The sequence below is a fragment of the Sarcophilus harrisii genome, chromosome 3 (genome assembly GCF_902635505.1).
Source record: "Sarcophilus harrisii chromosome 3, mSarHar1.11, whole genome shotgun sequence".
Taxonomy (NCBI): Eukaryota; Metazoa; Chordata; class Mammalia; order Dasyuromorphia; family Dasyuridae; genus Sarcophilus; species Sarcophilus harrisii.
In genome coordinates this window covers 404,879,649-404,893,218 of record NC_045428.1, presented here as the reverse complement: position 1 = coordinate 404,893,218, position 13,570 = coordinate 404,879,649, and the positions used below count along the sequence as shown (strand labels likewise).

Genomic DNA, 13,570 nt, shown 5'->3' with positions numbered 1-13,570 from the left:
ATCATTGAATCCATGGAAGCTAGTAAGATCAAGTAAAATAGTACAGAAAAAGAGGGCTCAAGACAGAACCCTGTAGCTCCCTATTACCTCTAGAATCAAATATAAGTTTCTGTGTATGGTACTTTGTGTGTGTGTGTGTGTGTGTGTGTGTGTGGCTTTTAAAGCCCATCCATAACTGGCCCATGTACTGTCTTCTCACACACACACACACACACACACACACACACACACACAAAACCACTTCATCTCCCAGCTTTGGGCATTTTTACTAACTGCCTCCCATGTCTTGAGTCCTCCCCATCCTCATCGATGCCTCCTCCCTTCCTGAGCTTCCTTCAGTGAGAAGGCTTTCTGGAGCCCACTTAAACCTAATACCTTTCCTCTAATGTTACCTCCAATTTATCCTCTTTACATCTTGTTGGTACATAGCTGTTTTGGATATTGCCTTCCCTGTTAGACTTTGGCAGCCTGAAAAACAAGAATTTTTCTTAACTTTCTTTGTATCTCCACTGCTAAGAATCATTACTGGGACATAGTTAGAGCTTAAGAAATGCTTGTTGACTTGCTTGTCCCAGAAATGCTTATTGACTTGCCTGGAATTCATTTTCTTCTGATCCTCGCCTCTCTTCCTTCAAAAGTACCCCTTTTTATTTGAAGCTTTTCTGACTCCCCTCAACTGTTAATGTCCTTCCATTCAAACTACCTGATATTTAACTGCTTTGTGTTAGTTTAGATTTTATAAGTGTGTGGATGTGTTATATGTTATGATATACCTCCTTGTTGTCTGCATTATTTGAATGTAAGTTCCATGAAACTAGGGAGTTTTTATTTGATGCATTTTATCCCCAATGCCCAATCATATCTGACACAAAATAGGTGCCCAAGAAATAAATGTCTAATCCTTTTTAAAATTTATGTTGAACACAAATTTTCAGATAAACTCCCTGGTTTAGTTATTACTTAAGTCTTACTTACTTGACAACTACATAAAAAGGACTGAAATACTTTGATACAATATTCCATATGGTACATGCCTTGCACATAGTAGGTACTTAATAACTATTTATTGATTAGATTTTCCAAAGACCTATCAGTATCTTTTCAACCTACTAGAAAAGGAGCAAAAAAACTTCATCTGACATCTATTATAAATAGCCAACATACAGACAAAACAATGGTGTACTCTAGTGATTACTTTGGTTTCCCTTTCTCCCTTTATTTCAAGAGTTAATTGGTTTTTGTGAGATCAGATAATATTGTGATATTTCTCTCAATCCAAATTCTCAATATTTTGTGATTATTTTTCGTGCCTAGCCTCTTGCTGAGATATATCCTTTGGTGTCCTGATATTTTCCCAAGTATATCAGGAGGCAGCCAAGTCAATTTTCAAAGAAATTCTATTACCTTTGAACAGCATCACAGAGGTGCTATATAGCATAGCTATTGAATTCTGATGTGGCATTTCAGAACTTATTATGAGCCCCTTGTCACCCCTGACTTGGCAGATGTTCTAACTCCACATTAGTGTGAAAGTGTTAGTGGAGCAGGGAATATCTGGTACCTCTGTGATCCCCGTGGCATGTGCTTATACTGTTAGCTAATGAAACCAGTTTTGTAATGAACAGCATCATTGCCCAGCCAGAATTTCTGTTTCTGCAGAACCTTCTTTTCTGTTAAATGGAAAAAAAAAAATGCAAATCCCTTTGGAAATTCAGAATAAGCGAGAAACTCTGAAGTAGAACTCAGTGAGAAGGGAGATTATTAGGGCGCTCAGTATGCTGTACTCATGACAAAAGCCTGGTTTGCCACTAGGTAGAAGAAACTACCTGGAGGAAAAAGTAATTGATGAGGCAACCATGGGTGCAAGACGGGTGTATGAACAGTAGTGAGTGATTTATTGGCCTATGTACATATCTTTAAGAACAACTCGGCAGGACACAGGGAATAATGCTGTACTACTGAACACAATTAGCTCATGGGAAGTCATCTCTGTTAGGAGCACTCCAAGAAGCATATGCAATCATATTATATTGAAATAGATATAAACATTGTAAAACAGCTCTACCAGACTAAATGATCCCAAAAGCCCCTTCTTGTTCTGGTAGGCACAACTCTATAAATCATATCATTTTCTCAAACCTGCCTCAGATATGTGTGATCCTGGGCAAATCACTTTACTTTGTGGGGTCTCAGTTTCCTCATCTGTAAAATGAAAGGGTTGGACTCCAAGTTCTTAATCTATGATAGATACACTAATGGGATAGCACACCTGGATGGAAAAATAAAGCTGTAGATTTACAAGGGAGTTATAGGATTCATCCGTTAAAATACTAGGACTCGGGTTTTGGTGTCTCACTCAGCTATTTAAAATATAATTCATTAGTAGTCTTACCAAACCAAATCTACCAGCAAGGGACAGACAGATTTTAAAAGGGGAGGAAAGGATAAAGAGGAGTAAGAAGAGTAGTTTTTTTTTCCCCTCCTCATTTTCCTCAATTCCAGTAATTAGCTAAATCATCAGAGGATGCTTGTTTAGATTATTGTTGGTATACACATTTTTAATCATTTTTTCTGGAAATATAGAGCATTGTTACCTTCAAACTAAAGACAGATCAATTTGAGTTTCCACACATACAATTTTTTTTCTTTTAATTTGCAAGGTGTTCTCAATTTTTTTTCCTTACACAGACCACAAACCACTTTTAATGAGAACCTTGGGTCACCTAATTTACCAACTAAGAACTATAGAATAGAATTCTAAAGTTGGAATGGACTTTAGAAAAGATTAACACCAAGATAGGAAGCCTCACATTCAAATCCTGCCCCTCTTACTACTCTTGTAGCATTAGACAAATAGCTTACCCTTCCTGGGTCTAATCTTTCTTCATATGTAACAGAAGACTGGCTCATTGTCCTCTGAGGTCCTAACTCCGCTCTAGGATTGTGATTAATCCAACTCCATCATTTCATAATTGAAGAAACTGAAATCCTAACAGGCCACTACTTGCTTGGAGATTGCTAGTTCGTGTCAAGAATTGATACTAGAATCCAATTCTCTTGACTTATCATGTTTTCCTTCCATAACACTAAGCTGCCTTAACTTGAAATTACAGAAAATGATCACTAGAAGAAATGAGATAAATAATCCTATGTTCAATGAAAAAAAATTTGGTCTTAGCTTACGATTTTATCAATGAGATTTTACTGGTATTATTTCATTAATAAACTCATTTCAACAATACAGATCAACAATCTGTCTACAACTTCTAGTCTGGGAGAATTGCCCTAACCACTAATAGACTAAATGACTTAGCGCTGGTTACATAGCTAGGATGTGTCAGAACTTGAACTCAGATTTTCTATCTGACTTGAACAATTATTCATGACAAAATAAAAGTATGGATTGTGTTATGTTGTAAACATTGGTACTTTTAAGCAGCTAGATTTTGGGCTACCTGAAGGGACTCTCACCTCACTGGAAGATTGAGTGATTGGAGGATATTTGCTAGATGCACCATTGATATTAAAGTTAGCTAGACTGTGTTTGATGACTTTTTGTTTCTTCCTTTTTTCAGGGTATTAAATACAACTTTGTTTGAAAGCTGGGAAATTGTTGGACCCTACCCATCCTGGTGGGTTTTCAACTTGTTGCTGTTGTTAATTCAAGTCCTGAACTGCTTCTGGTCTTACTTGATCATAAAGATAGCTTGCAAAGCTATTTCTAAGGGCAAGGTAAGGCAAAAGTAACCCTGTCCAAAATTTTCTGAGAAAATGGCATTTATCTTTTCTTCCAATTCTATAGTAACCTTTTTATTGTTCCACATTTTATTAAAACAATTGTTCCTTAGTATTTAATGTAAACTTTAGTCAATTTAAGGCTGTATTTTCATACTACTGTATTTAGTGTTTACTTATGGTGGAAAGCATTAGCATTGCTTCACTGATGATCACATGTAAATGTTCTACATTTGCAGTTTTAGATTTAATGATGGCATATTGTTTATGTGCTCTTTCTTTATCATTGAGAGAGAATATATTTACATTTTTCTCTTTATGAGAAGAGCATTAGTTGAATGCTGTCTTTTTTGATGGTAGGAAAGCATTATCTTCCAACTGCATTTCAGTTAAAACAAATTGAATCTCTATTATTCACAATAGTCTCATGGGGCTGATTCCCTGAAGTCCTCTCTGATTCTAATCCTTAGTCATCAATTTGTATTTGACAAGTGATTTCTCTGAAACATCCTCTGTGACTTTTTTTTTACTTGTCTGTTCTCTTCCTCTTGCCATCCTGGAAGGCTGGAAAATGGAATCCTTTGCATGTAAGTTTCTTAGACTGCCATCTGTACTTATACTGTACATAACCTGTTAGAGGGGGCTTATATATGTACATAACCTGTTAGAGGGGGCTTTAGAGAAAATGTTCTCTATGCATATGTTTCTAGTATGAAATTAACCAAATACTCCAACTCAGACTTGCTCATGAATAGCATCCACTTCATACCCCTAAACACTACTGACTGCAATCTAACCTACTACGGAATTGTTAAATTTTCCATTCCTTGTAGAAACATAAGTCAGCATTTATTCAAAACAATATTGCTTGTTCCTCTATCTGATTCTCCACTATGGGTTTTAATCCTTACAATGTGAGTGAGATCATAAAATATAGAAGAATATTTTCCATTTACATTAAAATTTTTGGCAAATAAAGACAAAGTAGAAAATGTTATTCATTACTTGCTCTTGAGGAGAAAATGATAGAACATTGTACTCAGGACCAAGGACAAGATTAGGAGACTACATTACTGAGTCCTAATGCTAGATCTTCTATGGATTCTCTGCCTGTCATCCAATGTGATATTTCTTCATCCTCTTCAGGGTTATAATATATGGATAAGCTAGTATTGAAATTTCTCCTGGGAAGATTAAAATCAGCTAAGTTTGCTATGAAAACAGATGACCAGCTCCTATGTAAAAGATTAAATGTATTCATTAAATTTAAGAATGGGAAGTTTGAAATCCCATTATCTAAAATGGCTTCACTTTGTTTAAAGTCCTCATTTAGGAAGAAAAGAAAATGATAGCTCGGACAGTTGTGTGCACTAAAAGTGCTGGGACAACACCAATTGGATTACTTTCATTCTTATTGCTATTCTATCAAACTTGTCATCATCTATGTTTTTTCTCCCATTTTATGAAAACATGGGCATTAGTTTCACTGCAGATATCATATTTGAGAGCATCTTAGCTGCCATTCCTAGCTCATCTGTGGCATTAAGATATCTTCTCAAGCATGGTTTATAGTGTTATGTCTCCCAGTGGAAAGAAGTGATTCTGGTATCATATATTACTTTTTTTTCTTTAAAGGTGGCATTTATATAGATTTTTCTTAATATAATTTAGCCCAAACTCCTAGCCTACAGTGTAGATTCTTTTTATTTGTAGTAGATTTATGATAACTGCAATAAAACATATTCTAAAACTTAATTTTAATAATGCTTGGGACCTATGTCATGTTTTACCTTACGGGTAAAATAAACTGATGACATCCTTTAGGTTTTGAAGAACTAAATCTTCTCAGGTTGGGAGATCATGATAGATGAGCTTTAAACTAAATAGTGTCATAGAAAGGTCATAGTGAAGTTATTATAAATGGGTAAGCTTCAGTTTTGAATAGGCAGCATTAGAAGTGATGAACAAGGTTAGACAGATTTACATTATGCCAAACTAGTAGAAAAATTTTCAAGACAGCAAACTACCACATCTTCCCTCTTCCCCCACCATAAGAGAGTTGCAGGGTCTAGATTATTTCCCAAAACTTATTTATCCAGAATCAGCTGACTCTATAAGAAGATTAAGCATTCTTAAGCATTTAGGTAGAGGAAAATCTATAAGACTGAGATTCCATTCATGGGATTTTAAGCCTTCTTTTAGAGGTTTTATTTTTTTTTCCTGGACTTAAATAACTAAAAAATACCTCACAAAAATTTAACCCTACAGAATATGATGTATACATTTTTCCTCCATCCACCTATGTTTTGTCATAATCCACACTTACTAAATTTTCAGATCCCATTCTTCCTGGAGTCAAGATTTCTTTACAACACAACTGCTACATTTCTTCTTTCCTTAGCTTAAGCCTAGAAGCACCTTCCATCTACCCATTTCTGACTGAGAATTAATATGCATATTAGGGTCATAAGAATGTTTTACTAACCAAAACCTAAGTGAAATAGACGAATATTTTAAAAGATTGGTATACCTCAATATTTCTCTCAGAACTCTGTTATTTTATCTATAGCTTCAATTTCTAGAATTATAAAAATAAAATCCAAATTTTTTTTTAAAGTAATCATAGCAGGATCTATCAGTATGAGAGTCCCAAGCATTAGCAGATAACATGGGCCGATCCAGTCAAATATTGACTGACTAACAATTTTATCCTATTTACTTCTTAGATTCCCCCTTTTAAAATCTCTCTGTCCCTACCTAGTAGATTTGGTTTGTTAAGATTACTATTGAATCATATTTTAAATAGCTGAGTGAGACACCTAAACCTGAGTCCTAGTATTTTAATGGATCAGTCCTCTTGAAAGCCTACAGCAAGTTTTCTTTTTTCCATCCAGTTGTGCTATCCCATCATTGTATCAGGAATGAAGAGCTAGAAAAGACCTTAAAGTCCAATCCTCTCATTTTACAAATGAGGAAACTGAGATCCCACAAGATAAAGTGACTTGCCCAGGATCACCCAGTTAACAAATGTCTGAGACAGGTTTTGAACTTGCCTTCTTGACCTTGAGTCCAGTGTACTACTATTCATATTTCTCTGCCATCTCCCCACATGAGAAAATGAGATGATTCACAGAGGAGTGCCTACCAGAACAAGAGTGGGCCTTAGGGATTATTTAGTCTGGTAGAGTTGTTTCACAATGTTTGCATCTATTTCAATATTATATGATTGCATATGCTTCTAAGCATGCTCCTAACAAAGGTGACTTCCCAAGAGCTAATTGTGTTCTGGGCATTCTACAGGTGTCCAAGGATGACCGGAGTGATATTGAATCCAGCTCAGATGAGGAAGATTCAATGCTTCCTGCAAAGAGCTCACAACATCCCACCACCAACACCAATGGGACCAGCGGCACCAGTGGCACAAATGGGTACCTCACAGGTGGTCCTTGTGTGGAGGAACACTAATTAAACCACAAGACCTGAACAAAGTGAACTCTTTGCTACTGGAAGTATTTAACTAAGTTGCGAATGCGGTCCCTTTCCTATATCTCAGCATCAGAAACAAAAATTAGGATTATCAAAGCATTCTGATAGTGCACTGCCATATTTCCTGTCTGTGAATGAAGAAGACTTTCCATTCTCTATATGTAGGCATGCTGTATGTATATGTTAGTGGCCCAAATGGGAACAGTATTTTCATATGTAATGTCTTTGAATATTATTTATTTTTTGTATTTGTTTGTAAATCTGTGGACAAAAGGGAACTGCCTCACTCCTTTACTTTGCAAATTCTTTATGGAAGAAAGAGATGCTGTGATCTCTTCTATCCCTTTTTGTTGCTGTAGCTTAGATTGCTATAAGTATTTGTCAGCTTGAATTGTTACTTATAGTAAGCTAAAGGCAGCTTTGCAGATTATAGCTCAGCTCCAGATGTGTTTGCCTCTTTTGTGTTATAGTGCCAGTTTACATCGCTGATCAATTCACAATGGCTGTTCTCCCAATGTAAAGTTTAAACAGGCTGAATTAGTTTTGTAAGTAGTCTCTCTCTAATGTGATCAATTAGCAGTTCAAATTAAACAGTGGTTATTATAGGGTATTATTTTAGCATTGTTTTTCAACTAAATTGGTAGTTAATTGCATTAGAATAGGCTCCATTACTTGTGTGCATACCCATAATATATTTATGTCAGGGGCTATGGTAAATTCCTAGTTGCAGCTTAGTTCTGCCTTGTAAGCTTAACTCTGGCAGGATCTTGCATTGCTTTTGGTTCAGCTGAGAAACATTGCTCAGGTCCATAGTTATAAGTGGAGAATTCACATTTAATATTGAGAATTTGTCTTTGTGAGCTTGGAAGAATGAAAGCAGAGCCCACCAGCTCAGAGATTAGTCATTATTGCATGCATGCACAGAAAGGTTTCAGCCTGGCTTTGCTGCTCTCCCTATAATTGCTGTAATAGTCTGCCTTGTCATGAAAGAAAGCAAGCTGAAAGTCTTGCTCAAATAGAAAAGTCAATTTTTAGAGCCTTAGAAGAGTTCTCGCAAGTGTTGAGCACTTTATTGCATCCAGCTTTTAAAACCCCTATAGTATTTGACCTGGACGTGTGTGTGCGTGTGCATATGTAATAATTATGCCTGACAAAATCAGTAGGAAAAGAATATTTGACCACCTTCCTCATCCAAAAACCAAAATGATTTGCTTATTCTACAAACTAAGTTGTCAGTTTGACCCTCTAAATCACAACTTCTTAAACTGTGAGTTGTAATCCCATACAAGTCTTGAAGCAGAATGTGGGGAGTTGTGAAATTATGATCTATCATCAGTAAACATTGGATTTTTGTACCTATTTTATGTTCCTATATATCCAGAGTCACATAAAAATTTCTCTGGTGAAAAGGGGTCATGAATGGAAAAAAGTTTGAGAAGGCCTGCTCTAAATCCCTCTATAGATTTGTTTAGTTCCTAGCAGTTTCCACAGAGCACTGTTCTGATTGGAAATTGCTTTCCCCAGTAGTGACTGGATCAGCAGCAAGAGATTTCTTGGCAACAGACTTGATTGAACTTCCTTTTGGACAGTGTTATAAGTGTGAAAAAAGAAGAAAGAAGGTAATATGAACCAAAGAACTTTTTTTAATGTAAGTGGGAAGAAAGAAGAAGCAATAGCTTTTCTTTCTAATGACAAAAAAAAAAAATGTCTCAGTTAGAAAATTATACATTAAAGAATTGAATCTTCCCACTTCTTCAGAATATAGTTTCTGGTTTAACCCATACCAATAGGTGAGGAGATTTGGAAAGATATGAGTCATTGAGAAAGCAATATTCTTACTTCTTATAGAACCCTATTACTTTAGGTCCGAAATGAGGATGTGTGTATGTGTATATTTGTGCATTTATGTTAGTAATCAAAAAGGATTAATAGCACTTGTTTGTCATCTGAAAATATGCTGAAAATGTGAGCTGTCTTAAAATAATGTCAAGCATGTTAGAAATATCAGAAGAGAAAATTCATCTTATATCTTTTAAAATAAAGACAGAAAAGGTGAAATGTGATACTGTGCTTTAGTTTCTATGGTCAGTTTCCAGCCCAGCTGATTTCTAGCAGAAATTGTGGGATGGAAGCATCAATTTCTAAGTGTGTATGGAAATTGGTCCCAACAAGGCCATGTGCTCTTCTATTTGTTTGGAAAAGCAATTTCAGAATGATGAATTTTGGAATATTTGGTGTAGGAACCATTGCTTAAAGATTAGGCATATGATTTCTGAGTGTTTTTCAGGTTAGGTTGTAGATTATGTTTTTACCCAGATAGTCAGTTAGCATGAGATTTGGGAGGACCCCAAAGATAGCACCATACCAATTGATTTGAATCTAAGTCCTTCCAAGAACCTGTGGATTCATATTTCATTCAGTGCTCTTGGGCAAAAAGTCATTTTAATTTAATAACTTTGAGTTAATAAAGCTAATAAACTGTCTCGATAAACTATTTTATATATATGTACAATTATACATATGTGATATGCATATTATATGCTTATCTGTATACACATACATATATATATTCTGTTCTGAACCTCTCTTGAGGCTAGGTAAGGGTAATATATAACATCTACCAATACCATAGCCTTGGAAGCATAGACTGTAAATTTATACAGATTGATAGTTTAGCATAACATAGTCCTGAGTAGACATTCCTCCACTTTACATTCATGCCAGTCATGTATGTAGGAAAGGGAAAGATAGAAAAGCTTCTAGGGGAAAAAAAGGGTTTATTCCAAAAAGTTATAAGGTTTTTTTTGACATTTTAGGAGGAAAAAAAGAATTAGATGGTTAGATTTTGGCCTTGAGTCAAATTGAACAATTGATATATTTTTGAAAGTGTGACCTATATATTTTGTGTGTACATTTATCCAAAAAGTTAAACCATGCTTAGCCCTGGCCAGTCCTTTTGTAAAGCTTCCACTATACATAGCTTTCATTTTTACTGTCTTTATTGGCTTTCCTATCGTATTGCTGATCCAACCAAAAGTTACAGAAAAGCATAACTTGGTGTGCCTAGAGAGCAGTTTTCTGCCTACGGTATATGAGCTGGTTATAGTTCATGTTATCTAGCTTCATTAGTAGAATTAGGACTTTGTCTATTAATGGAAGTGAGGGAAGTGGGAGGGACAGTTATTAGTGTTTGGGATTTATTTTTAGCTCAGTTTTTGGAGATATCCACATTGTAGACACCTTTCCCCATGACTTCATTAACATCTCAACCCCAAGTGTGCTGTTAGACACTGCTCTGGGGCAATTCAGATAAGGAAGTAGCCTTTTAATGAAGATGAATCTATGTGAGAAAAGTGGGCATATTCTCCAAAATGCAGCTAGTTGAGAAAAGAAAAATGTCAGATCTCTATCAGTCAAAAATGGAAAAGGAACATAAAAAATGTTCAATTCTTTTGCCAAAATTAATAACCCTAAGTATTTAATAGAGTTTAATTTTTCTATTTTCTATTCCATTCCATTCTCTAATCCATAATGGAAAGGGTCTGAGCCTTTTACAGCTGTATCAGTGTTATTTGGTCTGAAATAAAAAAAGTCATTATTATTTCAGTTGGCCCAAGTCTGTCTTATAGAACTGTTCATAAAGAAAGCCAGGATGTAAAAAATCATTCACTTATGTATGGAAAGCAGTTTTTACTTAGACACTTCTATCATAATCTAAAAAAAAAAATCTGCTAGTCTTCATGTCCATTCTTATAAGATTTTAATTATTTAAAAATTAAATCAATACAAAATAATTCTAAAGACTAAATTTTTGTTAGTATATTCCCCAAGGTTGTGATTATATTCAAATGAGATAATATATATGAAACATTTTATAAACTTTAAAATGTTATATAAACAGAAATTATTTATTGTTATTATAATTAGCAGAGATGCTTCAAGATATCCTTTAGAAACAAGAAGGCATGTATTTACAATCCTTAGTAAGGTGTAAGGTCTTGAAATGTCCCTGACACCCTTTTCTTCAAGTCTTATGCTGACAGTGACCTCCAGGCTTCTGTTCTGTATGTTTAGCATAGATCAAGGAAGTAATTGTCAGGGCACAGATATGTCATTCAGGTAATGTGCAAAAAAAAATAAAATAAAATTTTTGTCAACTTGGTCTGAAAGAGACCAAAATAAGTCCCTTTTAGTCCCTATCAAACCCTATCAAAATAGAAAAATAAATTCACTTGGCTCATTAGTCTTGCCCCATAACATACTAGAAAGAATTGACCAGGTTTTCATAAACAACCTTTGGAGTCATCAAAGATGTAGTAAAATAATGACTGGACAGAGCTTGTGACCTCCAGAATTGACTTATTTCTGTCAGTATAATGAAATTGTGCCATTCTCAGAATACCAAAAAGACTCTACTGCTTCATTCTTGCCAATTCTTAACAACAACAGCAACAACTACAACAACAAAAAATCCACATATTCAAAGCCATATTCTGCCTTCACCTCTAATGGGCAGTAGCACTTAACACAATGCCCACCTTATAGTATTCAGAAAATGTGTACGTTATAATAAAATGCTGACCCATGGAGAAGATGAGTCTTTCCACTTGAAAGCCTAAGATGGTAAGAAGCAGGTATTATTCTCATTTTAAAAAGAAGGAAATTGAGGCTCAAAAAGACTTGCACAGGGTCCTGAGTGAAACACAACCAGTAAATAAAAGAGAAAGGGGTCAACTTATTTTATAGATTATTGCAATGGATAGAGCATCAGTCCAGGAATCTAGAGAACCTGAGTTCAAATACAACCTCAGGCACTCATTAGAGATGTAATTCTGGGCAAGTCACAACCCAGATTGCCTCGAAAATAAATTTAAAAACCTGGGATTTGACCCTAGTTCTTTGTGTCTCTAAGGCATACTATTTCTGTTAAGCCACTCTGCCTGTCTGTATTTGGAAGTATTTGCTTCTGGTATTTTTTAATAAAGAAAATTATACTAATATTCATTGAAAATGCCACATAGTCATCAAAGAATTCTCCAAAGTTCCAACAGTGTACTTAGAGGGCATTTTGGAAGTGGAGAAGGGGAAAATGTTCTGTTTGATTTCAGTCTGAACCCCCAAATCAAGAATAAAAGTACTGAAAAATAAGTACCCCCAAAACAAAAGGGAAAAAAAACTTGTATAAGCAAATACCAGAAATAATCAGTACATAATGCCCCTAACACAACATGATTAGACACTTAAGATTGTACAGGAAGTGGGGGCAAAGGATGCTACTGTTTATCTCAAAAAGAATTAAATCCTTCCAGTCTCCTGTTACTTTCAATAAAAGAAAGACAGGATATTGTCCCTCTTCTGCCATTGATTCTTTGATAGGTTTTCAAATACTCGTTTGCCATACTTCCTCCTTCATGTGATTCCATTTGCATTTTTTGTGAACTGCTTTGTCACACACAGTGTCCACTCCCTTACCATACAAGCTTGACTCACCCTTACTTTCCAGAATACTGTAAACTGCAGTTGCCTTGGCAGGAGCTGTCTATGTGATTTGTATGTTCAGTAGGAAACGGTGTTTCATCAAAAGGACTTTTCTTTTCAAAGTTGCCATGAAGGCTTTAGAAACCAGAATTGATAGAACTGACTTTAGAAAACTGGAGACTTCAGATAGTAGATGCAAAGAACACGGTTTGGATGTGTCTAGAGATTTTGAAGTCTTGTTTGCACAGACATATACCTCCATTGTCATTTTTGTCACGGTGCATTTGGGGTGTAGTATTGTTCTTTTAGCCTGAAGTGAGGAATGGAGCAGATGACATGTTATTCAGACAGAACTGTATTTGAGCAGCTCTCAGAAATAGAGTGAAGTATAGTTAGCTTATTAGAATTCTTTTATTATATTGATATTGTGCATAACTGAATTTTGGGAGTTACTTTGTGTTTTGATGATTTTTTTAATATGAAAAATGTAATTATTCATCATTGAATCTCTGGAACCAATCATTATTGTGGATTATTTTACTTTGAAAACACTTTCATAATAAAGATAAGTATTAAAAACGTATGAGTGACTATCTTTCTAATAGATGGAAACACCCTAATATTTGCAGGATCTTTACATAACTTTACTGGGAGTGAGAAAAGATGAATATGCAGAACTGAAATTGGAATCACCAGACCTAAGTTTGAATCCTATCTTTTGACACTGATCATAGGAGTGACTTTGGACAAGTAATTTAATCTCTATGGGTTTAAGTTTCCTTATCCTTAAAATAAAAATGTTAAACTCAATAATCCCTGATCCCAAGTGATTTAGTTTATAATACATACCCTCAGATTCATTTCAATTCCT

General features: G+C 35.1%; 1 protein-coding gene across 2 annotated transcripts in view; it reads left to right on the top strand.

Moving 5' to 3' along the window:
* CERS6 (ceramide synthase 6) overlaps nt 1-11,390 on the top strand; it is a 281,416-nt gene extending 270,026 nt beyond the window's left edge. Inside the window, exons 9-11 of one of the 2 annotated variants that reach the window (XM_031960516.1) lie at nt 3,576-3,732; nt 4,299-4,322; nt 7,036-11,390. In XM_031960516.1, the coding sequence (XP_031816376.1) occupies nt 3,576-3,732; nt 4,299-4,322; nt 7,036-7,200 (346 nt within the window). In that variant the 3' untranslated portion in view covers nt 7,201-11,390. The remainder of the gene's footprint in view (nt 1-3,575; nt 3,733-4,298; nt 4,323-7,035) is intronic. The other variant, XM_031960517.1, reaches the window with a different exon arrangement.
* Nucleotides 11,391-13,570: the final 2,180 nt, after the last annotated feature.